The 25,938-nt window shown below is 43.1% G+C and overlaps 2 protein-coding genes across 2 annotated transcripts; one reads left to right on the top strand and one right to left on the bottom strand.

Moving 5' to 3' along the window:
• Window positions 1-444: 444 nt before the first annotated feature.
• On the top strand, window positions 445-6,199 carry LOC137627302 (galactoside alpha-(1,2)-fucosyltransferase 2-like). Its single transcript, XM_068358384.1, has 6 exons — window positions 445-535; window positions 788-901; window positions 1,011-1,096; window positions 1,554-1,646; window positions 2,237-2,393; window positions 5,980-6,199. Exons 1-6 carry the CDS (start codon window positions 445-447, stop codon window positions 6,180-6,182), a joined length of 744 nt encoding a protein of 247 aa, XP_068214485.1. The 3' UTR covers window positions 6,183-6,199.
• A 16,996-nt stretch (window positions 6,200-23,195) lies between these two features.
• On the bottom strand, window positions 23,196-24,035 carry LOC137627301 (uncharacterized). The gene is made up of 2 exons (XM_068358383.1): window positions 23,999-24,035; window positions 23,196-23,899 (listed from the first exon to the last, which is right to left on the bottom strand). Exons 1-2 carry the CDS (start codon window positions 24,033-24,035, stop codon window positions 23,196-23,198), a joined length of 741 nt encoding a protein of 246 aa, XP_068214484.1.
• Between the last annotated feature and the right edge of the window lie 1,903 nt (window positions 24,036-25,938).

Genomic DNA, 25,938 nt, shown 5'->3' with positions numbered 1-25,938 from the left:
TAGAAATTCAAAAGTTCAAAGTTGCAGCAAATGTTTTTATTTTGACCAGGCTGACACAATTCCTTTTAAAGTTTATATATGACATATCTGTTTTGGCGTTGTTAATAGTTTATATATGACATATCTGTTTTGACGTTGTTACTGTTTTTAGAATGATTTATTGTTAATTTGTTCTCATCATTTATTTATTTCCTTACTTCCTTTCCTCACTGGGTTATTTTTCCCTATTGGAGCCCTTGGGCTTATAGCATCTCGCTTTTCCAACTAGGGTTGTAGCTTGGCTAATAATAATAATAATAATAATAATAATAATAATAATAATAACAATAATAATAATAATTAAGGCTGTGATTCATAGGATGCAGAACAGGACAAATGATACCAAAGCTTGACCGTAGAAGGAAAATTACATGCTATTAGAAAATATTTTTCTTTTTATTTGTTATGACGTCACTTGATATAAGATCTGATAAGCCTTTAAAATACATAGTTGAATATGAATTAAAATCTAAACTAAAAACCAAAAGTATGGCAGGTATGAACGACAGGAAGTTATTCACGCGAATTCTGATGCGAATGGTCTTTAAGAGTTATAAATAGATATACTGTTAGTTGTAAATGCTTATAATTTACTAATCCTGTAATATTTATATGTTTATTTTTGTAAACGTGTATGCACGCGCAGGAACGTCACATTAACTAAAGTATTCATACATATGTACACTAACTGTTCAAGATATTTTTGTATGTATGTGTAATCTTTATTTTTTTACTTTTTTTATTTCAGTGGAGTATGATGAAAGTGAATGGACAGCAGTAAAAGCTTTATCAGTATTAAACTATGGAAGAGTTGAAGCCGCTGCTTCAGGTATCCTGGGACCTCAGCTCTTTGTCATGAAAGGTATGCTAAGTGAATAAACAAATCAATTATTGATATAGAAATCAATAATAATGTATATCCAAAGGCATGTTCTATGTATCACTATTTTCATGTCTTTAATTTGCTTCAGATTGTCCGTTCGAAATTCAGCTCTTCAATGCCTTTCCGGAAGACATCAGGAGGGAGTTCACGTTTTCCCATGATATACAAAGAAAGGTTAGTTTCACTAAATCTTTTATCTATAATACTAAATTAATGTTGTTATTATTATATTACTGAATAAAGAAAGGCCCATTTCCTTCTTAAGCTACACATATGTATGTATATATCATTATGTATACACATTGTACATATATATAAAGAAAGGCCCATTTCCTTCTTAAGCTACACATATGTATGTATATATCATTATGTATACACACACACATATATATATATATATATATATATATATATATACACACATATTTATATATATATATATATATACAGTATATATATGGTTATATATATACAGTATATATATGGTTATATATGTATACAGTTATTGATATCAACCTATAGAATGGAATTATTACAAATTATTGTCGACTGCTTGAACAGCAAGAGCCTGTGTTGGCAGAAACCCAGTTTCACCAACCAAAACTAAATCACAACTCTCTCCCTTACGCAGGTTCAAGACTTTAGGGAAGATAATGCCAACTACCTATCAAGCGTTACGATAGGCGTCCACGTCAGGAGAACTGATTACTTACACGCCATGAGGGTAATTGAACTGAGCTATGGTTTATAGTTATTTGGGATAGTAATGTGTTTTGCTATTTCAGTTTCTCATTTGAGTTACTTAAGGATAATCTGTAGTCAATTTTTTTTAGCGAGGCAGATTTGCACTGACTCGCAGCGGTTCCCTTTTAGCTTGGAAAAGCTTCCTGATCACTGATTGGTTAGAATTATCTTGTCCAACCAATCAGTGATCAGGAAACTTTTCCGAGCTAAAAGGGCACAGCTGCGAGTCGGTGCAAATCTGCCTCGCTAAAAAAATTGACTATAGTATGACAGGCTATCGTTTGAATAAACTAACTGTCTAATGGTATACTGAGTTAACTGGGCTAAACTTTCAAGATGGAACTTGATGAGGCAGTCACTGAATGATCTCCGATTATGCAATTGAATTATGTGAGCTGTTGGTAAAATTACTGAATTGATTTGAGGTATCTAGTGACATTAAGTAAAGTTGACTTCAGGAATATCCGTGCACAATGGGACAACCTTGAAGAAACATTTGCAACTCAGTTGGTTTTTTTCTTTTTTTCATAGAGATACTGTTTCCCAAATCAATTATTGTTATTATTTCAGGCCTTCAAATCCTTGGTTCCCGAACATTCATACTTCAAGCGAGCCACCGATTACTACCGCGAGAAATACCCTGATGCGAGATTCATTGTCGCCTCAGATGACATGGCTTACGTCAAGAAAGCTTTTGGTGGTTATACCGACGTTTTGTTTGCACCAGGTAAAGGTTTATCTTTCAAGGCGGAGCTTCATCACTATAAAGATTACCCGATAAACGAATGCAGTTTTCATGCTTGATATATCACCTAAATTACTAATTTAGGGAATTGGGTTTCTTGATTGATAGGGCACCAGCCACCCGTTGAGATACTACCGCTAGAGAGTTATTGGGTCCTTTGATTGGCCAGACAGTACTATATTAGACCCCTCTCTCTTGTTACGGCTTATTTTTCCTTTGCCTATATATACACAGAATAGTATGGCCTATTTCATACACATTCTCATGTGTCCTCATACACTTGACAATGAGATTATCAAACAATTCTTCTTCACAGTAGAGATTAATTACTGGAACTAAAATTGTTCAGTGATTACTTTTCTATTGGCAAGGGTAGACGAGACTCTTTAGCTATGATAAGCAGCTCTTCTAGGAGAAGGACACTCCAAAATCAAACCATTGTTCTTTAGTCTTGGGTAGTACCATAGCCTCCGTACCATGGTCTTCCATTGTCTTGGGTTAGAGTTCTATTGCTTAAGGCTATACTCGTGCACACTATTCTCTTATTTTTTTCCTCCTGTTTTTTTTTTTTTTTTTTTTTTTTTTAAATGGTGCGTTGGGCAGGCTTAATACTGTAGAAGGGCCATGGATGCCTGGTGGTTTATCAAGAGGGTGTCTTTTAATTATCGGTTTCGTTTTCTTCTCAAAACCATCTTTACTGTCCTCCCTTCAGTTGAAGTGACTATCCTGGAGGGTATTTAACCTTGCATGGTGTATCGGCTCCTCCATGTTGACCAGTTTTTCCGATTTTTTATCTATATTCTATGGGTTTTATCAATCACTTTATCTATATTTTAGTACATATTGTTTTCGTTATCATTATTGTTCATTTATTTTTTAAGTATGATGTATCTTTTATTGCCATTGATTCTTACGCTGTCAGGAGATATTGAGCGAAATCTGGGACCAATGCGTCCTAGACTTTGTCAATGTCGTCTACTGTATTGCAATATTCGTGGTTTTCATGCAAATATCCAAGTCCTTACTGTTGCATCCAGATAGTATGATACTTATGTTCCCAGAAACTTTGGTTTCTAATATGAGGCACTCATCTGAGCTCCTTATAAATGGTTTTAAGAAGCCAATAATTTTGGAAAGGGATGCAATTCCCAGGACCAGGGGAATGGCGGTGTATATTAGGACTGTGTATCCTGTTTCTCATAAGTCCTGTTGTGAATATGGGTGTCATGTGATTCATGTAATTTAAGTGTGTGGCAGGCATAACAACTTCTATTTGTTTTCGATCTACCGGAATCCATACATGGATGATTCTATCTTCGACTGGTTTCTAGCCATTATGGCTAAGATGCAAGAAGATGATAGAAAAGCTTCTTTTTTTGTGTGTGATTTCAATGCTCACCACAGGGAATGGTTAAATTATGTTTCTCCTACTGATGGAGTCCTTGGGCTTAAGAACTTTGGAATTTGCCTCTGAATCAGGGTGTAAATCATAAGTGAAGCTACTCACAGGTCTGGAAACTGCTTGGACCTTGTATACACTGATTCCCCTGGCTTTATAAGAAGTAAGGTTGTTTTCCTGTTGGGACATCTACTCAGGCCTTGGTTTCATTAGTGGTAAAGACTGAGCAGCCTGTCACTGATGAATCATACTTATGTAAGATTTACACAAAATCTCAAGCAGACCGGAATGGCATTTTGCGTGATCTTTTGAGCTTGAATTGGTCACAATTGTACAATAGTGTTGATACTGTTGTTCCTTTGAATGAGAATCTAGTCAGCATAATTGTGTGCTAAGGTACCGAGTGAAAGACAAACCATGGTTCAATGATGATTACAGATATGTTTATTAGGAGAAGCAGGAGGCCTATCATCTTTGGAAAGGTAACAGATCAGACCTGACTTGGAATAACTATACTCAGCTTAGAGCTTTTGCTCAGAGAGTTTATGCCTCAACTGAAAAGGAATACAATTCAACCATAAAAGAAACCCTTTCTGGTACAACCCAGGAACATAAGTGGTGGGCTACCCTTAAATCTGCACTCTTTGGTGCAGATGCAACAGTTCCTCCTTTACTTAAACCAGACAGTTCTGTCACTCACTGTCCAAAGGAAAAGGCATCCCTTTTAGCTGATGTTTTTGACAGTAAACAGAGTAATGAGAAACTTGATTTTCCTCATTCTTGTTTTCCTGAGGCTAAACTAACGAGTTTAGCTTTTCGATCTCGTGATATTAAAGCTCTCTTGATGGACCTTGATGCTAATGGAGATGTAGACTCAAATAGTATTTTCATTCATTCATTTCATTTATTTCCTCCTACGCCTATTGACATAAAGGGCCTCGGTTAGATTTCGCCAGTCGTCTCTATCTTGAGCTTTTAATTCAATAATTCTCCATTTATCATCTCATACTTCGTGCTTCATAGCCCTCAGTCATGTAGGCATAGGTCTTTCAACTTTTCTAGTGCCTTGTGGAGTCCAGATGAACGTTTGGTGAACTAATCTGTCATGGGGAGGGCGAAGAGCATGCCTAAACCATCTCCATCTACCCTTCATCTTGATCTCATCCACATATGGCACTCTAGAAATCTCTCTTATAGCTTCATTTCTAATCCTATCCTGCCATTTAACTCCTAATATCCTTCTGAGGGCTTTGTTCTCAAATCTACTAAATCTATTGGAGATTGTTTCATTGTCATACCACACTGTGCTAGGCGGTATAACCGTGCTAGGCGGTGTATCTTAGCAATCCATGTTTACCAACAATTATACTCGTATAAGTGTATTAGCAACCTGGTGGAGTTAATGAGTGCTTTTGGGTGTGGAGGAAATGTCCCCCTACATCTCAATGAAATCACAGGTAGCAGGGTGACGGATTGGTTTTAAGGCGATAGACAAACAGTCTCTTCGGCTTTTACTCCTGATACTGGCGGTTGATCTTACTAGAATTAGTATGGACTGGCAGGGGTCACTTGCCTTAGTTAGGTAGGCATTTCGCATCACGAGGAACTGGCTATCCTTTGATGTACAGTATCTAGCCAATGAATCCTCTATGGAGGTGATGGAGTTAAGTTTTGCTGGGTCCCGGCTCATGTGGGTGTGCCTCATATCGTTTATTTATTTCCTTATTTCCTTTCCTCACTAGGCTATTTTTCCCTGTCGTAGCCCTTGTGCTTTTAACATCCTGCTTTTCCAACTAGGGTTAGAACTTAGCTAATAATAATAATAATAATAATAATAATAATAATAATAATAATAATAATAATAATAATAATAATAATAATAATAGGATATTTGAAATGCTAATCTTATCCTCTCACTTGATGAATACTTTTCTAAATGTACATTGCTTGATTATGTCAAATATAGAATTCTTATACATGGTTTAATAATCCTCTTCCAGATTCTGTCCGTGAAATATCTTATCTTACAAGGATTATCATTATCATTAACTATTATTGATAATATTGATTATCATAAACCAATATGAATTGTTATTATTATTAATCAATCATAATATTTTTCCGGTTTTTCTATCATCCCACATTTTCAAGCGTCTCATCTTGTTTCAGGTTCAGCTCGCGAAGTAGACATGGCTCTGTTAGCGTCGTGCAATGCCAGCATCATCACGCTGGGAAGCTTCGGCTTCTGGTGTGGTTACCTCACAGGGGGCGAGGTCGTGTATCCGGACATCTCGGCCACGCCAGACTACCCCTTCATGAGGTCCTGGTACGAATTTGGGCAGCTCAAGTCTTTCACGCCCTTGCCGCCATGAACGAGGACGGAGGGGGATGGGGGCTCATGCCATTCAAATTCTCTTCCGTGCTTCTGTTGATCTGAGTAGTGACTCATTTGACTGGGGTGGCTTGCTGATGTGTGCAAGAATCTTTTACCCAAAGGTGTATCATGAATACATACACAATTTTAAAGAAGATATATACTGTATATATATATATATATATATATATATATATATATATATATATATACATATATATATATATAAAACAGTGTGTATTCATTATACACGTAAAGTAACATTCCCTAGTACCGTATTTAGAAGTGTCAGGGCATGGATAACCTAGATGGACGAGCAGAAGATGCTCCACTGGAAAGAGAATTGTGGAGCCAAGAGACTTCAAGCTGTTGTGGAGCGTGGTGTCGCTCCAGATGAACTGGAATCAGGAACCAACGTAGTCTTCAAATATAGAGTTTCTGAGGGAGCGAGTAAGTTTCAAGTCCTAAGCAGCGCTGTGTTGTACAAGGCTGCCCAGTTTTGTAGCATTGGAATTTTGAGCTGCGGCGAAGAAAGAAGAAAAACGGCATGGATGGAAGTGCAGAGACTGCTTCAATGCAGAGATAATGCATGAGCATTGAGACTTCAATTTGCCATCATAAGGAAATGTTTCGCTTCAAATGGAATAGAATCCGAGATCAATGCAGATCACAAAACTAAACCTCTGAGGGAGCATGTAAGCTCTACAAATTAATCTGCTTTGATCAAGGGATAACGTTCCTGAAGAATTGATGTCAATCCCGATGCAAAATTGGAATCGTTAGCTTCAACGAAAAAGGAAAGTGTTTATGAAATCGGTCATAAAATTCATCGAAGACTTGTGAAAAATTATTTATGTAATAAAAAAGCGATCTTACATTTATACCTTTATATTTCAAAGAATTTTAAGTTTACACTTATCAAGTGTTATTAATTAATTTCGGTGTTTCCAGATATTTTGTTATTAAAGTTTTCACCAATAAAGCTTTTATATTAAAGTATAATTCCATAACTCGACCAACACAGTCCTGATGAAGGGCCACGAGAAAATTCGAAACACGTATCGACAAATAAAAAATGGAGAAACGTAGATTCAGTTTTCTTGTTTGACCACTCAGATATTGTCCATTCACAATACACACACACACACACACACACACACACACACGCACACACACACATATATATATATATATATATATATGTATATGTACTTATATATATATATATATATATATATATATATATATATATATATATATAGTGTGTATATATATATATATATATAGTGTGTATATATATATATATATATATATATATATATATATATATATATATATATATATATATATATATATAAGGCACCCGAAAAATGCTAAAAAATAAATGACATATCTTAAATGTAATTCTTTTGAGAAGACTAAAAACGTATATAAACGGGAATGCCATATAGAAACCTACGATATATCTAAGAAAGTTAAATATATGCAAACAATCTAACATTAACATTAAAAGATAATACTGTAGATACTTGACTGCATACCGGCCAAATTTTTTTAAGTCTGGACATAGAGCCTGGTGCTGGGGCCTGTGAGACCATTCGGCACCCAGTGCGGGGGGGGGGGGGGTAAAGGCCAATAAAGGAAACGGAGGGATTTAAAAAGAAAGTAATTCAAAGGAATAATGCAAAGACCCTTAATTAATGACATCGGTGTACCGTACGAGGTGCACTGAATGCACTAGCCCCTACCCCACACGGTGGTGTGACGGGCCGAGAGAAGGTTGTGACTCAAAGGCAGTATGAAAGCAACTGAGTAAGTTTATCATAGAACACTCTCCTTTATATACAAAAGCTCAAAGCAACAAGAAATTTCATGTTTAAAAAACAGACACTGTTACAGATGAAAAAAGCAGACATGTTTATTCTGTTTCTTTTTAGTGCGAGAGAAGAGCGAAGATAAGAGCATAATATATACACAAAATGAAATATGTATGATCGTGTGACACACGGTTGGTACATGGCTCCCACCCTAAAAATGACATACTGTACATGTTAAATAGGGCACCCTGATCTAGAGAGGAGAACTGTAGGCGGGTCATCTGGCAGGAGATAAGCAGGTTTTAGAAGATCAATGGAGACCCAGTCTTCTTTGCCACGAATGTTTAGTAGGAATGCTTTCGGACTGCGTCGGATGACAAGGAAAGGGCCCGTGTAAGGGGGTGTTAGCGGTGGCTTGCTAGTGTCGTTGCGCAGGAAGACGTGCATTGCAGAGTGCAAGTCTCTTGGTATGTGATGCTTCGCTGGGGGCTTGTAAGTCTGGCGGCATGGAGTAAATTTTCCCACGACGTGACGTATGCGCTGGATCGTTGGAGGAGGTTGTAGAAGGAAAAAATTCGGCATGGACGACCAACGGGTCGCCATACACCATTTCAGCTGCCGAGACGTCGAGGGCGTCTTTAGGAGTGGTCCTTAGTCCAAGGAGGACCCAGGGAAGCTGAGTAAACCAGTTGCAATCCTTGCACAGGACATCAAAGCTGCTTTGAGGGTGCGATGAAAACGTTCAACCATTCCATTGGCAGCGGGGTTGTAGGCCGTTGTCTGATGTAGGGTGATGCCCAGGAGATTCACTAATGATGTCCACAATTGAGAGGTGAAAGTGGTACCCCTGTCAGAAGTAATATGCTCAGGGATACCGAATCTTGCAATCCATCCTGAGAGTAAGGCAGATGTACATGAGGCGGATGTTGCAGTTTCCATGGGAATGGCTTCAAGCCAATGAGTGGAGCGGTCGATGACGGTAAACAGGTAACAAAGTCCTTGTGATGTGGGTAGGGGGCCTACAGCGTCGACGTGAATGTGTGCGAAACGACGCTGAGGTTGAGGAAAGGTGCCCACTCCTGAATCCGTGTGTCGATGTACTTTGGAAGTTTGGCAAGAAGTACAGGCGCGGACCCAATCCTTAGCATCCTTAGAAATGCCGTGCCAAATGAACTTCTCCTTCAGCAGCTGTGCAGTAGAACGGCACGAGGGATGTGAAAGGCCGTGAATGAAATCAAACACCTGCCGGCGCATGGGATCAGGAATCCAAGGTCGCGGTCTACCAGTACTGACGTCACAGAGGAGGGTGGTGTTGGAGTCTTCGAGGGGTAAGTCTTCCCAACGGAGGGACGTGCAGGATGTCCTACATGCTTGATACTCTGGATCCTGTCGTTGGGCTTCAGCCAGGGCATTGTAATCCAATCCCAGTTGAACAGCAGCCAACATGTTTCTTGACAGGGCATCGGCAACGGGATTAATTTTCCCAGGGACGTATTGAAGGGTGCAATTATATTCAGCCACAGCGGAGAGATGTCGGTGTTGCCGGACGGACCAGGCATCAGACTGTCGAGTGAAGGCGTGCACCAGAGGCATGAGGTCTGTGCGAATGACGAAGAGCGTACCTTCTAAGAAATGGCGAAAGTGACGGACAGCCAAGTGCACCGCCAGCAATTCGCGATCGAAGGTAGAATAACCCGATTCTGCCTTGGACAGTTTTCTGCTGTAGAAGGCCAATGGGCGGGGCGAGCCGTTGACCACCTGTTCGAGTACTGCACCAATAGCGACGTCGCTGGCATCGGTGGAGAGAAGGAGAGGGGCATGTGGGATATGAAAAGTGAGAGCCGCAGCAGTTAATAGGGCCTTCTTTGCATTGCAGATGGCCGCTTCTTGAAGGGGACCCCACTTCAGGTCCTTTGGCTTGCCCTTGAGGGAGGCATAGAGGGGAGCAAGAGTGGCGGCAATGGCTGGCAGAGAACGGTGATAATAGTTGATCATGCCCAAGAATGCCTGCAGAGCTTTGACGGTCGAGGGCGCGGGGAAGTCCTGAACGGCTGCTACCTTCTCAGGGAGGGGATGGACTCCTTCAGGAGTGATGCGGTGCCCTAAGAACAACACTTCGTTGGTGCCAAAGGTACACTTGTCGTACCGGACTACAAGGCCGTTTTGTTGCAGGCTGTCGAGCACGATGCGCAGGTGACGGAGGTGTTCCTCCTTCGAGGAGGAGAACACAGGTATGTCGTCCACATAACATACACAGAAAGGGAGGTCCCCTAAGATGCCATCCATGGGACGTTGAAACGTTGCCCCAGCATTATGAAGGCCAAAACAGGAGTAATTGAAGGTGTATGTACCAAACAGAGTGGTGATGGCGGTCTTGGGGATGTCTTCTGGGTTCATAGACACCTGATAATACCCCTTCAGGAGGTCGAGCGTAGAGAAAACCTTCGCTTTGTGCAGGTAGGAGGTCACGTCGGCAATGTTTGGGAGGGAGTAGTGATCCGGTTCTGTTTGCATGTTCAGGCACCTGTAATCCCGCACAGACGGAGGGAGCTATCTTTCTTCAGAACGATGTGTAAGGGTGACGACCATGGGCTGGAGGCCTTTTGACAAAGGCCCATTTCCTCCATTTCGGCGAACGTCTGTTTGGCGGCTGCCAATCGTTCCGGTGCCAGACGTCTGAATTTTGCGAAGACTGGGGGTCCCGTCGTCTTGATATGGTGATAAATACCGTGCTTGGCAGGAACCGTGGGCGTTTGGCGAAGTTCTGGACGGAAAACTTCCGGGTACGACGTAAGGAGGTGGACGTAGGCATCCGTGGGTGTGCTGATGTGGAGAGCGAGGTTAGAGGGGGCGGGTTGAAGAGGTGTCGACAAGTACGAGTCTGCGTTGACCAATCTTCGGTGGGCGACATCAACCAGAAGGTGGAAATGAGAGAGGAAATCCGCACCGAGGATTGGCAATTAGACATCAGTAACGAGAAACTTCCAATTAAATTTACCGTTTCCGAACGATAATGTGAGGTTCTTGTAACCGTAGGTGGGTATCGCAGATCCGTTGGCAGCTACCAAGCAGACGTAGACAGACTACGTTGTGTCCTTGTCAAAAGAGAATGACAAGCACCCGTGTCTACCAAAAATCGCACTCCCGTTCCTGCATCAAGCAAAAAGAAAAGATTAGAAACACGGGAGGCCACCGCCACGAGCAATGGCCTACTTACACGTTTTTTTGGCCACTGACAATCCTTGGCACATTTCTTCGCGGTTGCCCCGAATCTGAAGTGGTAGTAGCAAAACGGCAGCGGATGGGAGGTAGTAAGTGGCTGTAGAAGTCGTTGGTTAGGGCGCGAGCGATTGGTGGGTGGCTTTGTCGCCGCTTCGGCACGTCACGGGGTAGGTGTGTATGTCCTACAGCATTCACGTCAGCTTTGGTTGATGTTGAATAGGCATTCTCTTCGTCAGGGGTGGAGGCGTTGATGGAGGTCTTAAAGTGTGGTCCATAGGGGTGTCGGCTTTGGTCACCAAGTCCTTTATGGGTAAACTATCAACATCGGGTAAGGCGGCGCGTATAGGTCCAGGTAAACGGCGTATCCAAAGGGCACGAAGTAGGTTCACCTCACTAGGAGAGCCATTTGCGGCAGGTTGCAGATGAGCGATACTGGTCATTTCCCTGAGGACAAGCGAAGCCCTTTGGTCACCCAATGGTTGTTGCGAGAGCTGAGAAAGCTTTGCTATACGGGCGGCTGGCGACGGCGAGTACTGCTGCAGAAGGTATGTTTTGAGGGCATCATACGCTATTGGGGTGTCTCCTTGTTCACAAAGCCAGTCGGATATTTCCGGGAAGGTGTCCTCTGGTATCACCGCGAGAACATAACCTGCTTTGGTGGTTGAGCGAGTCATGCCCTTGATGCGAAACTGGACTTCTGCGCGCTGAAACCAAGCAAACGCCTCTCTGCTGGCGAACGATGAAAGTTTTAATGGGGCAGCCGCAGCGCCAACTTCTGTAGTGTCCGCCATAGTACCAACGATGGAGGGGTGAGGGGGGCTGGAAGGTGGGAGGAGCGAGTCGACTTCCGGGGTCACCAATGTGACGGGCCGAGAGAAGGTTGTGACTCAAAGACAGTATGAAAGCAACTAAGTAAGTTTATTATAGAACACTCTTCTTTATATACAAAAGCTCAAAGCAACAAGAAATTTCATGTTAAAAAAGCAGACACTGTTACAGATGAGAAAAGCAGACATGTTTATTCTGTTTCTTTTTAGTGCGAGGGAAGAGCGAAGATACAAGCATAATATATACACAAAAGGAACTATGTACGATCGTGTGACACACGGTTGGTACAGTGGTGATTAGTTATGTGCGTATAAAACATGCAAGGATTATTGAGAATTTTCACTCACTTGGTATTATTCGTCATTTTACAGATATTCCAAAAATTCATCGAAGCACTGGTAATGCATAACGAGTAGGCACAGCAATAAAGATATACGTGCATAAATACACACACATACACACACATATATATGTATATATATAGACATACATACATATATATATATATATATATATATATATATATATATATATATATATATATGTATATATGTGTGTGTGTGTGTGGGGCGGGGTTTGTGTATATATGCATATATTCACTAACAATTATCTCGAAAACTTAAAGGGAAATAAAGTGTATAATAAATAAATAATAAAAAAAAAATATCACCAGAGTAAAGCGTACCTGAGCCCTCCTACGGCGGTAGAGGAAGAATAGATTTCGAGATCATTGACATTTTAGGGGGTTAAGTGTTATAGTGACATTGAGAGTTGTGACGTTAGATATTCCTATCTTAATTACTTATGTTCTATGTTGCAATATGTTTTTTAGCATTTTATTCATATTTAATTTGCTACTTGAATATTTTGTCTCTCTCTCTCTCTCTCTCTCTCTCTCTCTCTCTCTCTCTCTCTCTCTCTCTCGTTACACCACTTTAGCCTATCTTTCTTAGTCTCCCTCTCTTTTTATTTCTTCCTCTATTTTTTGCTTTTACATTTTTGTTACGGTTTATTACTCTTTCTATCTGCCTGCGCTCTCTGCCGCCTCTCTTTTCTTGCGGTTACCAATTATCTTTATCCATATTCTCTGTTTGCTCGTCTGTCTGTTAAAAACACTGCTGATACGCTCTCTCTCTCTCTCTCTCTCTCTCTCTCTCTCTCTCTCTCTCTCTCTCTTTCACTTTTCGCCGAGAAACACATGACCTGAAATACTCAGTCACTAAAGAACACGCAAGAAAACAGTTCACATGGCGTGGCATGAATCTATAAATAGCTCTGCTACACACTTCAGTTTTTCAATCTTTTATCTTTTGACCAGCGTTAACGAACATTTTGTCTTTTCTTGATTGGATTCATGAATTCAGTGTTTGGCCATTCACGTAGGCGTATCCTTAATATATTATACAGGAAATTCATTTAATTTTCAGTTTTCATAGTAATTGCCTCTCCCTCGGAGTAATAGAAGAAGCAATAAAACATCGAGATGAAGGAAAAGATTTGAAGAGAATATATGCAAAGAATCAAAGCTATAATGAAGTTAAAGCTTCACTCTGGAAGCATGGTAAAGGTTATAAACACCTGGGCAGTGCCAGTAATCAGGTACAGTTCTGGGAGAATGGGAAAAGTCAGGGCTACATATCAGATAGAAAACTGAAATTAGAAAGATTATTAATATGTACCAACCGCACGCATGAGCGAACATTGACAAGCTCTTCGTGCCACCCAGTGAAGGAGGGAAAGGCCTCATCAGTACAGATTATGTCAACATCGAAAGTAGAGCGCTGGGACCATACCTTGAGACCAGTGAAGATGAATGTCTAGAAAGTGCATGGGAAGAATACTTGATAAAGGAGGATGAAGACCCAGAAGTGTATAAGGAGAGAGCAGGGAAAAGAGACAAGAAGAATGGTAAAGAAAATCAATGAATGGACAATTCATGAGGCAAACTAAGAACAAAATATATTCAACGTGCAATAGACGGAACTAACATCTCGTCAATGTGCAGGAAATGGATGGCAAAAGTAGAAACCATAACACACATTGCCCACGAATGTTCAGCACTTGCTCAGAGTCGGTATAAGAAACGACATGATACAGTGGCTAAAGCTGTCCATTAGAATCTGTAGAAAATGCCAAATAGAATGCAGCAAAAAATGGTACGAACATCAACCTCAAGCTGTGGTATAAAAATCATCAGGCCAAGCTACTCTGGGACTACAGTATAAGGACGAACAGGGTGATACAAGCACGTCGACCAGACCAAGATGGAATAAGATAAGGTGAGTTACCGCGCATGGTGCCGGGAGCTCGGCTGTGCTCTGTGACGTCACCTGGAGAGTTCCGAGCGTTTATTTGAGAGCCGTCCTGTACAAACAGCCTTATTATTTGTGCCTATTTTTGGATTCCGGACATTGCATTTATGAAATTAGGCTGATATTAATGTCTTTATGACTATAATACCAAAATACATATTATGATAGGGAATATAATAGCAATGGAAATAAAAATTCACGCATGACAAAAGCTTTATTCCTATATTTCATTAAAAATCTTAATATAATCATTCTCTCTCTCTCTCTCTCTCTCTCTCTCTCTCTCTCTCTCTCTCTCGTCTCTCTCTCTCTCTCGTTTCAATGAAATAAATTTTCAATATTACTGAACAATTTCTTTTATCTTTTTTTCACAACTTTGCTGTAAACATTTTCCTTCTTAGTTTATTTCTATTCTAAAATTTAGCCAACTTCTAATAATAAAAATCTCATTACCTCCTCGGGGACATCAATATTGTTGGCTTTGAATATATCAATAAGATATGAAACGGCTTTGACTCATGGTTTTAGACCATGACCATGGGAAATTTTGAATAAATATTGCATATTTGTAGATTTTCTCTAAAATGATTACATGACCTATATAATACCTTTTTCTTTACAAGTGATATCCTATTATCGACTTTCATCTACATAAACTGAGCCTAATGATGTATACTTATTTCTAAATTTAAAAGCCACGAACCCTCCCATCAAAGAACTTAAGGACTCATATCCTATCAGAGTTTCAGGTTTTATCTCTCTTAAATCTTTTACTTGATTTTCCTGCCTCGGTCTCATTGTTAACAGAAAGAAGGTGCTTCATGAGACACTCAGAGATATATAACTCGGAATCTAGATGATTGGGAGCAATATTTAACCTTTGACATGAACCACTTATATTTAAGCACTCTGTAATGACACAAGATGTACAGTAGCTTCATCATTATTATAAACATTAAGACCTTAACTCGTTAATTATTCTCTTTACCTACTATGTATAACCGTAGTATATATTGAAACTACAAAAGTTACGGATGACCGTGGCAATGACCAATTTGTCTTATGTAAGAAAAGGGATGTTCGACTGTGTCTTGACATAGCCGTCTTGTCATCAAGAACTGTAATCCTTACAGACCATGCAACGTGTTAAACGATAATCCTTTTAATGGGACGAAACCTTTTTGCCTTTCACTTTAGCATTAATAACAAATTATAGCATCTATTTCAACTTGACGTGGACAGTTCGAGAAAGCACCTCTACCTTTCTTTACGACATACTTCATTTACAAGTTATTCAAGCCAAACCAACTAAAAATCAAAGATATAAGATCCGATGTTTCATTACAAAACTGTCATTTCAATAAGCCTTTGTTACTACAAAATTTGATGTAATAAGCCACCAAGGAAGTGAGTAGCTGAACTGCTGTTTCTCACATTGACGTTTATAACCTCACACGTTCAAGTGACTCATTAATTTTGTAGTATATTTTGAGATTATCTACTGATAAAGGTACGATGTTTTACATAGATTTTGAGATAATGATTTTATCTCCAACCTGAAAACCATAGTCTTTTAAATAATTTTGAATCAAGTTGATTAGATGGGGTGGTTCTGCCGAGACGAAAACTTTTCAAAAATTTCGAAGCAACAAAATGTATTATTTATTATAATCTGAAGCTTAAATAATAGTATTTATACATACGAAAAATTTTCTTGTAAAATTCTCTCTCTCTCTCTCTCTCTCTCTCTCTCTCTCTCTCTCTCTCTCTCTCTCTCTCTCTCTCTCTCTCTCTCTCTCTCTCATCTTCAGAAACATTCTTCCCATCGTAGCTAAATATTTACTTGGATGAGGAATATGATTGATATATCCATATATTCTCGTGTTTTTTTTAAGTGAGCCTATTCATATACAGTTCAACTAGTTGCCCAAAATGCTAAATGCAACATATGCCTAGTAAATGAAACTAAAGTGACGAGATATTAGTGATAGGCTTACCCGAACCCCAATAGTAATTACATTATTATAAAGATTTTATGTCAGTATGGCAGTCTTAGGGCAACAATTGAGCAACTCGTGCCTATGGTTTCTGGAAAAATCATTGGGTTGGAAATGTGACGAACAAATTACTGCATATTTGGCATTGATACCATCATTTTCTTTGCATATATTCACCTACTTCTTACTTAGTTCTGCATCTTTTGGGAAACGGGAAAATCTATTTACTTTTCACCACCAACAGTTATAGTGGTCTTATAAGAATTGGAGCAACCATATATTGCAAACATAACCATTATGAATCTGTCAACGCAAAAGAAAACAAGAACGCCTGTTGAAAAAAAAAAAAAAAATAAAAACTGCATATTTCCCGCCTATATATCGCCTGGCTGAACTATCCAGGTGACGTCATGCGCGTGAGTGTAGAAAACGGGACCGCTAGGTAACTCACCTTATCTTATTCCATCTTGGTTGGAGGCTTCTCGCGTCTCCAATGTGGCCACCCGCATACGATACCATACGTTTCGATTTGCCGCTGGAACCTCTTGCCTCTAACCTTGCCGCTAGTCACTCCCGGTGTGGTCGATGCCTAAGGGTTTCGCCCTGACCAAAAGGCTCATCAGGTGGGTTTTGCTTACTTCAATGTTTGCAGGCTTGGTTCCCAGGACCCTCCTTCCTTCCTTCCTCTTTTTTTTTTTTATCATCTAAACAATTCAAAATGAATCAGTAAATCATGAATATCTTTTGATAATTGATGACAGTTGACTAGGTTGGAGAAGAGAAGCAACTCGAAACCTATTTCAGTGTTTTGGGCTTTGAATTTACGGGTTTTTACGCCACACCAGAGGTAGCTCCCTTTATACTGAAATAGGTTTCAGCCAACTTCCCTTACTCCAGCTAGCTGATCAGTAGTCAATCATGTCAGAAGACGACATTCAAAATTCATCGGTACATCATCAATGTTTTTTGATAATTGAGGACTTATAATTGACTAGCATGAAGAAGAAAAACTACTTGAAACCTATTTCAGTGTTCTGGGCTTTAAACTTACGGGTTTTTACGCCGTGCCAGAGGTACCCCTGTATAGGGAAATAGGTTTTGGCCAACTTTCCTTTCTCCAACTAGTCTGTAAGTAGTCTGTCGTGTCCCATGACATTCAAGCCGGGTAATTAAACCAAGAATTATTTCACCAGACAGTTAAGCCAAGCATTTGGCTGGGCAGTTAAGCCGAGCACTAATTGGTTGGACAGTTAAACTGAGCATTATTTGGCTGGGCAGTTAAGACAAGCATTATTTAGCTGGGTGGTTAAGCCGAGCATTATTTGGCTGGGCAGTTAAGCCAAGCATTTTTTGGCTAAGCATTTAAGCTGACCATCATTTGGCCGGGGAGTTAAGCCAAGCATCATTTGGCCCGGCAGTTAAGCCGAGCATCATTTGGCCAGGCAGTTAAGCCGAGCATCACTTGGGCAGGCAGTTAAGCCGAGCTTCATTTGGCCGGGCAGTTAAGCCGAAGCCGAGCATCATTTGGCCGGGCGGTTAAGCCGAGCATATTTGGCCGAGCATCACTTGGCCGGGCGGCTAAGCCGAGCACCATCACTTGGCCGGGCGGTAAAGCCGAGCAGCATCACTTGGCCGGGCGGTTAAGCCAAGCAGCATCACTTGGCCGGGCGGTTAAGCCGAGCACCATCACTTGGCCGGGCGGTTAAGCCGAGCACCTTCACTTGGCCGGGCGGTTAAGCTGAACACCATCACTTGGCCGGGCGGTTAAGCCGAGCACCATCACTTGGCCGGGCGGTTAAGCCGAGCACCATCACTTGGCCGGGCGGTTAAGCCGAGCTGCATCACTTGGCCGGGCGGTTAAGCCGAGCTGCATCACTTGGCCGGGCGGTAAAGCCGAGCACCATCACTTGGCCGGGCGGTTAAGCCGAGCAGGATCACTTGGCCGGGCGGTTAAGCCGAGCACCATCACTTGGCCCAGCGGCTAAGCCGAGCACCATCACTTGGCCGGGCGGTTAAGCCGAGCACCATCACTTGGCCGGGCGGTTAAGCCGAGCACCATCACTTGGCCGGGCGGTTAAGCCGAGCACCATCACTTGGCCGGGCGGTTAAGCCAAGCAGCATCACTTGGCCGGGCGGTTTAGCCGAGCCGCATCACTTGGCCGGGCGGTAAAGCCGAGCAGCATCACTTGGCCGGGCGGTTAAGCCGAGCACCATCACTTGGCCGGGCGGTTAAGCCGAGCACCATCACTTGGCCGGGCGGTTAAGCCGAGCACCATCACTTGGCCGGGCGATAAAGCCGAGCACCATCACTTAGCCGGGCGGTTAAGCCGAGCAGGATCACTTGGCCGGGCGGTTAAGCCGAGCACCATCACTTGGCCGGGTGGTTAAGCCGAGCAGCATCACTTGGCCGGGCGGTAAAGCTGAGCACCATCACTTGGCCGGGCGGTTAAGCCGAGCACCATCACTTGGCCAGGCGGTTAAGCCGAGCAGCATCACTCGGCCGGGCGGTTAAGCCGAGCACCATCACTTGGCCGGGCGGTTAAGCCGAGCAGGATCACTTGGCCGGGCGTTTAAGCCGAGCAGCATCACTCGGCCCGGGCGGTTAAGCCGAGCAGGATTACTCGGCCGGGCGGTTAAGCCGAGCACCATCACTCGGCCGGGCGGTTAAGTCAAGCACCATCACTCGGCCGGGCGGTTAAGCCGAGCACCATCACTCGGCCGGGCGGTTAAGCCGAGCACCATCACTTGGCCGGGCGGTTAAGCCGAGCACCATCACTCGGCTGGGTGGTTAAGCCGAGCACGGGCGGGCGGTTAAGCCGAGCACCATCACTCGGCCGGGCGGTTAAGCCGAGCAGCATCACTTGGGCGGGCGGTTAAGCCGAGCACCATCACTCGGCCGGGCGGTTAAGCCGAGCACCATCACTTGGCCGGGCGGTTAAGTCGAGCACCATCACTTGGCCGGGCGGTAAAGCCGAGCACCATCACTTGGCCGGGCGGTTAAGCCGAGCAGCATCACTTGGCCCGGCGGTTAAAGCCGAGCACCATCACTCGGCCGGGCGGTTAAGCTGAGCACCATCACTTGGCCGGGCGGTTAAGCAGAGCACCATCACTCGGCCGGGCGGTTAAGCAGAGCACCATCACTCGGCCGGGCGGTTAAGCCGAGCACCATCACTCGGCCGGGCGGTTAAGCCGAGCACCATCACTCGGCCGGGCGGTTAAGCCGAGCACCATCACTTGGCCGGGCGGTTAAGCCGAGCATCACTTGGCCGGGCGGTTAAGTCGAGCAGCATCACTTGGTCGGGCAGGTAAGTCGAGCATCACTTGGGCGGGCAGTTAAGCCGAGTACCATCACTTGGCCGGGCGGTAAAGCCGAGCACTATCACTTGGCCGGGCGGTTAAGCCGAGCAGCATCACTTGGCCGGGCGGTAAAGCCGAGCACCATCACTTGGCCGGGCGGTTAAGCCAATCAGCATCACTTGGCCGGGCGGTTAAGCCGAGCACCATCACTTGGCCGGGCGGTTAAGCCGAGCCCCATCACTTGGCCGGGCGATTAAGCCGAGCACCACCACTTGGTCGGGCGGTTAAGCCGAGCTTAAGCCGAGCACCATCACTTGGCCGGGCGGTTAAGCCGAGCCGCATTACTTGGCTGGGCGGTTAAGCCGTGCACTATCACTTGGCCGGGCGGTTAAGCCGAGCCACATCACATGGCCGGGCGGTTAAGCCGAGCACCATCACTTGGCCGGGCGGTTAAGCCGAGCACCATCACTTGGCCGGGCGGTTAATCCGAGCACCATCACTTGGCCGGGCGGTTAAGCCGAGCACCATCACTTGGCCGGGCGGTTAAGCCGAGCAGCATCACTTGGCCGGGCGGTTAAGCCGAGCACCATCACTTGGCCGGGCGGTTAAGCCGAGCAGGATCACTTGGCCGGGCGGTCAAGCCGAGCAGCATCACTTGGCCGGGCGGTCAAGCCGAGCAGGATCACTTGGCCGGGCGGTCAAGCCGAGCAGGATCACTTGGCCGGGCGGTCAAGCCGAGCACCATCACTTGGCCGGGCGGTCAAGCCGAGCACCATCACTTGGCCGGGCGGTCAAGCCGAGCACCATCACTTGGCCGGTCGGTCAAGCCGAGCACCATCACTTGGCCGGGCGGTCAAGCCGAGCACCATCACTTGGCCGGGCGGTCAAGCCGAGCACCATCACTTGGCCGGGCGGTCAAGCCGAGCACCATCACTTGGCCGGGCGGTTAAGCCGAGCATCACTTGGCCGGGCGGTTAAGCCGAGCATCACTTGGCCGGGCAGGTAAGCCGAGCATCACTTGGGGTGGGCGGTTAAGCCGTGCACCATCACTTGGCCGTGCGGTTAAGCGGAGCACCATCACTTGGCCGGGCGGTTAAGCCGAGCATCACTTGGCCGGGCGGTTAAGCCGAGTAGCATCACTTGGCCGGGCAGGTAAGTCGAGCATCACTTGGCCGGGCGGTAAAGCCGAGCACTATCACTTGGCCGGGCGGTAAAGCCGAGCACCATCACTTGGCCGGGCGGTAAAGCCGAGCACCATCACTTGGCCGGGCGGTTAAGCCGAGCAGGATCACTTGGCCGGGCGGTTAAGCCGAGCACCATCACTTGGCTGGGCGGTTAAGCCGAGCACCATCACTTGGCCAGGCGGTTAAGCCGAGCACCATCACTTGGCCGGGCGGTTAAGCCGAGCACCATCACTTGGCCGGGCGGTTAAGCCGAGCAGCATCACTTGGCCGGGCAGTTAAGCCGAGCATTACTTGGCCAGGCGGTTTAGCCGAGCATGACTTGGGCGGGCAGTTAAGCAGAGCTTTATATTCAAATTCAAATTCAAATTCTTTATTTCAGCTGTAGAGCCATATACAAAATATTACAATAAAATTAATAGTTATATACAAATATATTAGGAGTAAAACAAAAGGTCTAAACACAGAAAATGTGTTTAGACCACTCTTTAAAAACTAATGATTTTTTAAAACTATCACTGTTAAAAATTGCACAAATTAAGTGGTTAATTTGTGGTCGGGCAATTAAGCTAATCGTCGTTAGAACCAAAACTGACTCTGCTCTCAGCCATGCAGTAGCCATTGGATGAACACCTCACCAGAGATGCAGCTTCCTTCCCCAGCTTAACTATAATGCGTCAACCTATAAGGACAAGACTGCACACTAGAAGAAGCCTAGCTCGTTCCCTCTGCAGAGCTGGTATTCTAGATTATTCCCCCAGAACCACCTGAAAGTGGGCATCCAGAAGAATAGATCTAGATATCCGACCATTTGTACACTTGACAAATGCCTTGTACACATCCATCAAGGTACAAAGCATACTAGAATCTACCAGGTTTCTTCTGTCTGCAGCGCCAGTCCTCCAGATTATTCCAAGCATTGTACAAGCTGGATAATTAAGCATTGTATCCCTCAAACTGGGCTGTCCATTCAAGCGTCCTTTAAGGTGGGTAGTCATTCAGGCCAAAGATCCTGGTTTTGGTCCTGCAAAACTCAGCTAAATCTCCTTTTCCTCACAAAATAAACTAAAATTAAACTTAAAAACACATTTTATAAACAAAATATATTTTCCTTTCAATTTCAAAATGAACAATATATATACATATACAGTATATATATATATATATATATATATATATATATATATATATATATATATATATATATATATACATATATATATATATATATATATATATATATATATATAATCTTTTTTCATTTTTTTCTAGATTTTTTTTATCTTTTTTTTTTTTAGATTTTTTTTTAGATTATTTTTTCCTGATTGAAGTATTTAATAACTGGTAAGTCTCCTCAGAAGCCTATCGATAATATCAGCTGCTAATTGAACATACCCAATGGTACCACTGACGGTGATCAAATTACTGTATTCGTGCCTTCTTGGCATATCTATGGAGCTGACGCCACTCTGCCGGGTGATTTCCATCAGTGTCTTTCCTTCCACTCCATATATGGCTCTGTGGAACTTCCTTGGGACATCCAAGGCGACAGTCACGTGCCCTTTTAGGGCATAGTCTCTTGTGGGGTTAGCTCCAACCTTTGCACCTTGGAAGGTGATATGAGATGAGAAGACCCTTTTGGGCTTCTCAGGTTCCAGGTCAAAAACGATAAGTTTGCGAGCAGGTTTTTTCTCTGCAATTTTCTCCTCCTTCACCTCCTCCTCTTCCTTCTTCTCCTCCTCCTCCTCCTCCTTCTCCTCCTCCTCCTTCTCCTCCTCCTCCTTCTCCTTCTCCTTCTCTTCCTCCTCCTCTTCCTTCTTCTTCTTCTCCTCCTTCTCCTTCTCCTCCTCCTTCTCCTTCTCCTCCTCCTCCTTCTCCTCCTCTTCACTGGGAGAAGTTTCCTTTTGGAGCTTCTGCTCTTCCTTGTGGTTGTTGTCAGGGAGAGCCTTTTTGGCGGCTAGCAGCCAGCTCAGCACCTGACCCACATCAGATGGCCCTCCAACGACCTCCTTCTCCTCCTTATGTCCGTTGGAATCCAGGTCCTCTGCTGCCTGAACTACTTTGACTTCCTCTTCATTGACACTGACATCCTTTTGGACATCTTCCTTCTGTCCATCCATCTCGGTCAAGAGTTCTAAACCTGACCTGTTAAGTCTCACTTTCCTCGTTCCAGGTCTGTTCAGTTCTTTCTTCTTATCTCTCCCTTCAAGTTCCTCATTGAGCGAAGAGGTGATCTCATTTGCTGCAAGCAGCTCATCCTTCAGACCAACATTTTCTTTTGTTATTTGGACGATCGTCTCCTTTGCCATTTCCGTACTTGAACTTGTGTAATTTCCCTCACTGGTCAAGTTTTTCATTTAGCCTCGGTCAGACTCATCTCCATCCTCTTTCTCTGTATTCATCTCTCCAATAATCCCCAATTGCTTCTCAATTGTATCTTCCAGCTCGTCAATCTTTTTCTCAAATACAGATTCCAACCGATGAATAGAGGCCACCTTTTCACCCTCAAGTTTTTCTAGTTCCTCACTCATTTCACGATTTTTTTGCTCCATCTCACTAAATTTATGTGAATATTCTTCCTTAAGAGCTTTTAACTCCTCTAAGAGGCAGTTGTACCTTCCATTCCTGACCAAATCATTAACTCTAGCCTCAGTCAAGCTCATCTCCAGCCTCTCTTTCTCTGTTTTCATCTCTCCAATAATCTCTTCAAATTCTACAATCTTATCCTTGAATCTTGATTCCAACCAATGAATAGAGGCTATTTTTTCATCCTCAACTCTTGCTAGTCGGTCACACATGTCAAGATTTATTTGTTCCATCTCAATTAATTTATTTAGATATTCTCCGATGGAAGCATCTTTATCAGATAATTCCTCATTTAGGTGATCGTTGGTTTCCTGAAGATCTTGCAACTTAGTCGAGAATTTTTCAATGTCGATTTCTTTTTCAATTTGAAGAGTTTCAATTCTTTGGGAGAGACCTAGAGTCTCTACTTTCAAATCCTCTATCTCCTTCACAAGTTTTGATTCCCTCTTAACACGGGCTTCATTTTCCCCGTGAACTTTTTACAATTGATCATTTAGTCCAGAAATTTTGTGGTCCTTCTCAGTTAAATCATCTAAATGATCGCAAATTGTAATCTCTCTATTAGAGAGCTCACTCTTTAGTTGTTCGTTGGTTATTTGCAGATCCTGCATCTTGGTTGAGAAATTTTCAATTTAATTTTCTTTATCCTTTTGAAGAGTTTCGATTCTGTTGGAGAGACATAGAGTCTCTACTTTCAGTTCCTCTATCTCATTCTCAAGTTTTGATTCCCTCTTAACACGGGCTTCATTTTCCCCGTGAACTTTTTCCAATTGATCATTTAGTCCAGAAATTTTGTGGTCCTTCTCAGTTAAATCATCTAAATGATCGCCAATTGTAATCTCTCTATTAGAGAGTTCACTCTTTAGTTGTTCGTTGGTTAGTTGCAGATCCTGCATCTTGGTTGAGAAATTTTCAATTTCATTTTCTTTATCCTTTTGAAGAGTTTCCATAGCGTTGGAGAGACGTTGAATTCTGCCTTCAGCTCTTTTTTCTCTTCTTCCAATTAAGATTCCAACTGGCATCTAGAGTGGACCTCTTCCCAGGCACTCTCCAGTTCTCTGTCCAAAAATTCAATTTGTTTTTCCATTTCCAGTTGAACATTTTTACCTAACTCTGCTTGTTCCTTTTCTTCCTCCTTTTTGGACAAGAATTTCCACAATAAGACATTTCCAGCCACAAACATACCTACCATAGCAACACGGAACCAATTGCCACCACTCATTTGGGGAACAATAGTTCCATCCTCAGTTCCAGTGACGAAGTCTGGGAGAAATTTCCCAAGAATTTCAATAGGTTTCAGATCAGTCTTGAGCGTTTCCAGATTCCGTTCCAAAGTCTGGCCTTCAGTTGACACAACTGAAGATCCTGCCGTGATTTCCAAAATCCTCCGACCACAGGGAAGGAGGACAACAGTCGCTGGAGGACGGGAACGTTTCCGATCCCGCCCTCAGGGTTCTCAATCCTCTTTGGCAGTAGCCAAGAGACCATCCTGAATCCGAAGGAATCCTGAATTTCCTTCATTTGTCCTTCGAGATCCATGAAATAGCTCTCACACGCCGAATGCTGCTCCTGAAGATCAGCTGCAAGGTGTGATGCGTTGAATAATCCTCCAAAAGCTCCGTTGAATGCTTTCCTGATTGTGTTGATCGCTGTTTGGTACATACCGAACATCATGAAATCTATGTTAGATTACCAGATAGTTCTCCTTCGACCAACCTTATTTTGAAAAAAAAATAAAAAAGAAACAGAAGGTGATCTCCCAGAGACCCTCAGAATCCGCTCCCAGCTCCGAGTCTCACACACATTCATTCCTTGAAGCCTCTGAAGACTCTTCGAACTGCTTCAGGGAAATTCCTCCTCCTCTTCTTTTTCATCTTGTTTTATATTATCTATCTTATTATTCACATTTCTTTTCTTCCGAGAAATGAATAATTTCTCCAGATAATATTCCTTTGTGACATTTTTTCCCCGGATGAAGTCTAGAAAAGATTCTACAGAAAAAGGAGAAATTTTTAAGATTTAGGAACATGAATGATGACCGAAATGAACTCTCTCTCTCTCTCTCTCTCTCTCTCTCTCTCTCTCTCTCTCTCTCTGGGATCCAGAGATATCGAAGGGAAAACTTCCCTGAAGACGTTTTGAATCGCTAACTCCATCGACGGAATTTCCAGACGGCTCTCTCTCTCTCTCTCTCTCTCTCCTCTCTCTCTCTCTCTCTCTCTCTCTCTCTCTCTCTCTCTCTCTCTCTCTCTCTCTCGCGCTTTTGGTAGATTATGATAATAGCAATTATATGTTATGTTTTGTGTGTGTGTGTGTGTGTGTGTGTGTTGTGTGTGTGGCTCATAATTCTTTCATTTCCGGATCTTTGAAGGAATTCCTCAGGTGGCAATATCGTCTCACGGTTGGGAGCTGTCAATCAGTAGATTTGGGGGGTCTGGGGGGGGGGGGTGATAGAGCCGTATCTCTCTCTCTCTCTCTCTCCTCTCTCTCTCTCTCTCTCTCTCCTCTCTCTCT

Source organism: Palaemon carinicauda, chromosome 35 (genome assembly GCF_036898095.1).
Source record: "Palaemon carinicauda isolate YSFRI2023 chromosome 35, ASM3689809v2, whole genome shotgun sequence".
In the NCBI taxonomy this organism is placed as follows: domain Eukaryota; kingdom Metazoa; phylum Arthropoda; class Malacostraca; order Decapoda; family Palaemonidae; genus Palaemon; species Palaemon carinicauda.
This window is presented reverse-complemented; position numbering and strand designations above follow the sequence as displayed.

Excerpts from the sequence above, each read along its gene's own strand:
- LOC137627302 (XM_068358384.1), top strand. The coding sequence starts at position 445 with ATGACGTCACTTGATATAAGATCTGATAAGCCTTTAAAATACATAGTT. Across the intron at positions 536-787 it reads AAAAACCAAAAGTATGGCAG|TGGAGTATGATGAAAGTGAA; the intron begins GTATGAACGACA and ends TTTTTATTTCAG. Across the intron at positions 1,647-2,236 it reads ATTACTTACACGCCATGAGG|GCCTTCAAATCCTTGGTTCC; the intron begins GTAATTGAACTG and ends TTATTATTTCAG.
- LOC137627301 (XM_068358383.1), bottom strand. The coding sequence starts at position 24,035 with ATGCAGGATCTGCAAATAACCAACGAACAACTAAAGA. Across the intron at positions 23,900-23,998 it reads AACCAACGAACAACTAAAGA|TTCACGGGGAAAATGAAGCC; the intron begins GTGAGCTCTCTA and ends AATTGTAAAAAG.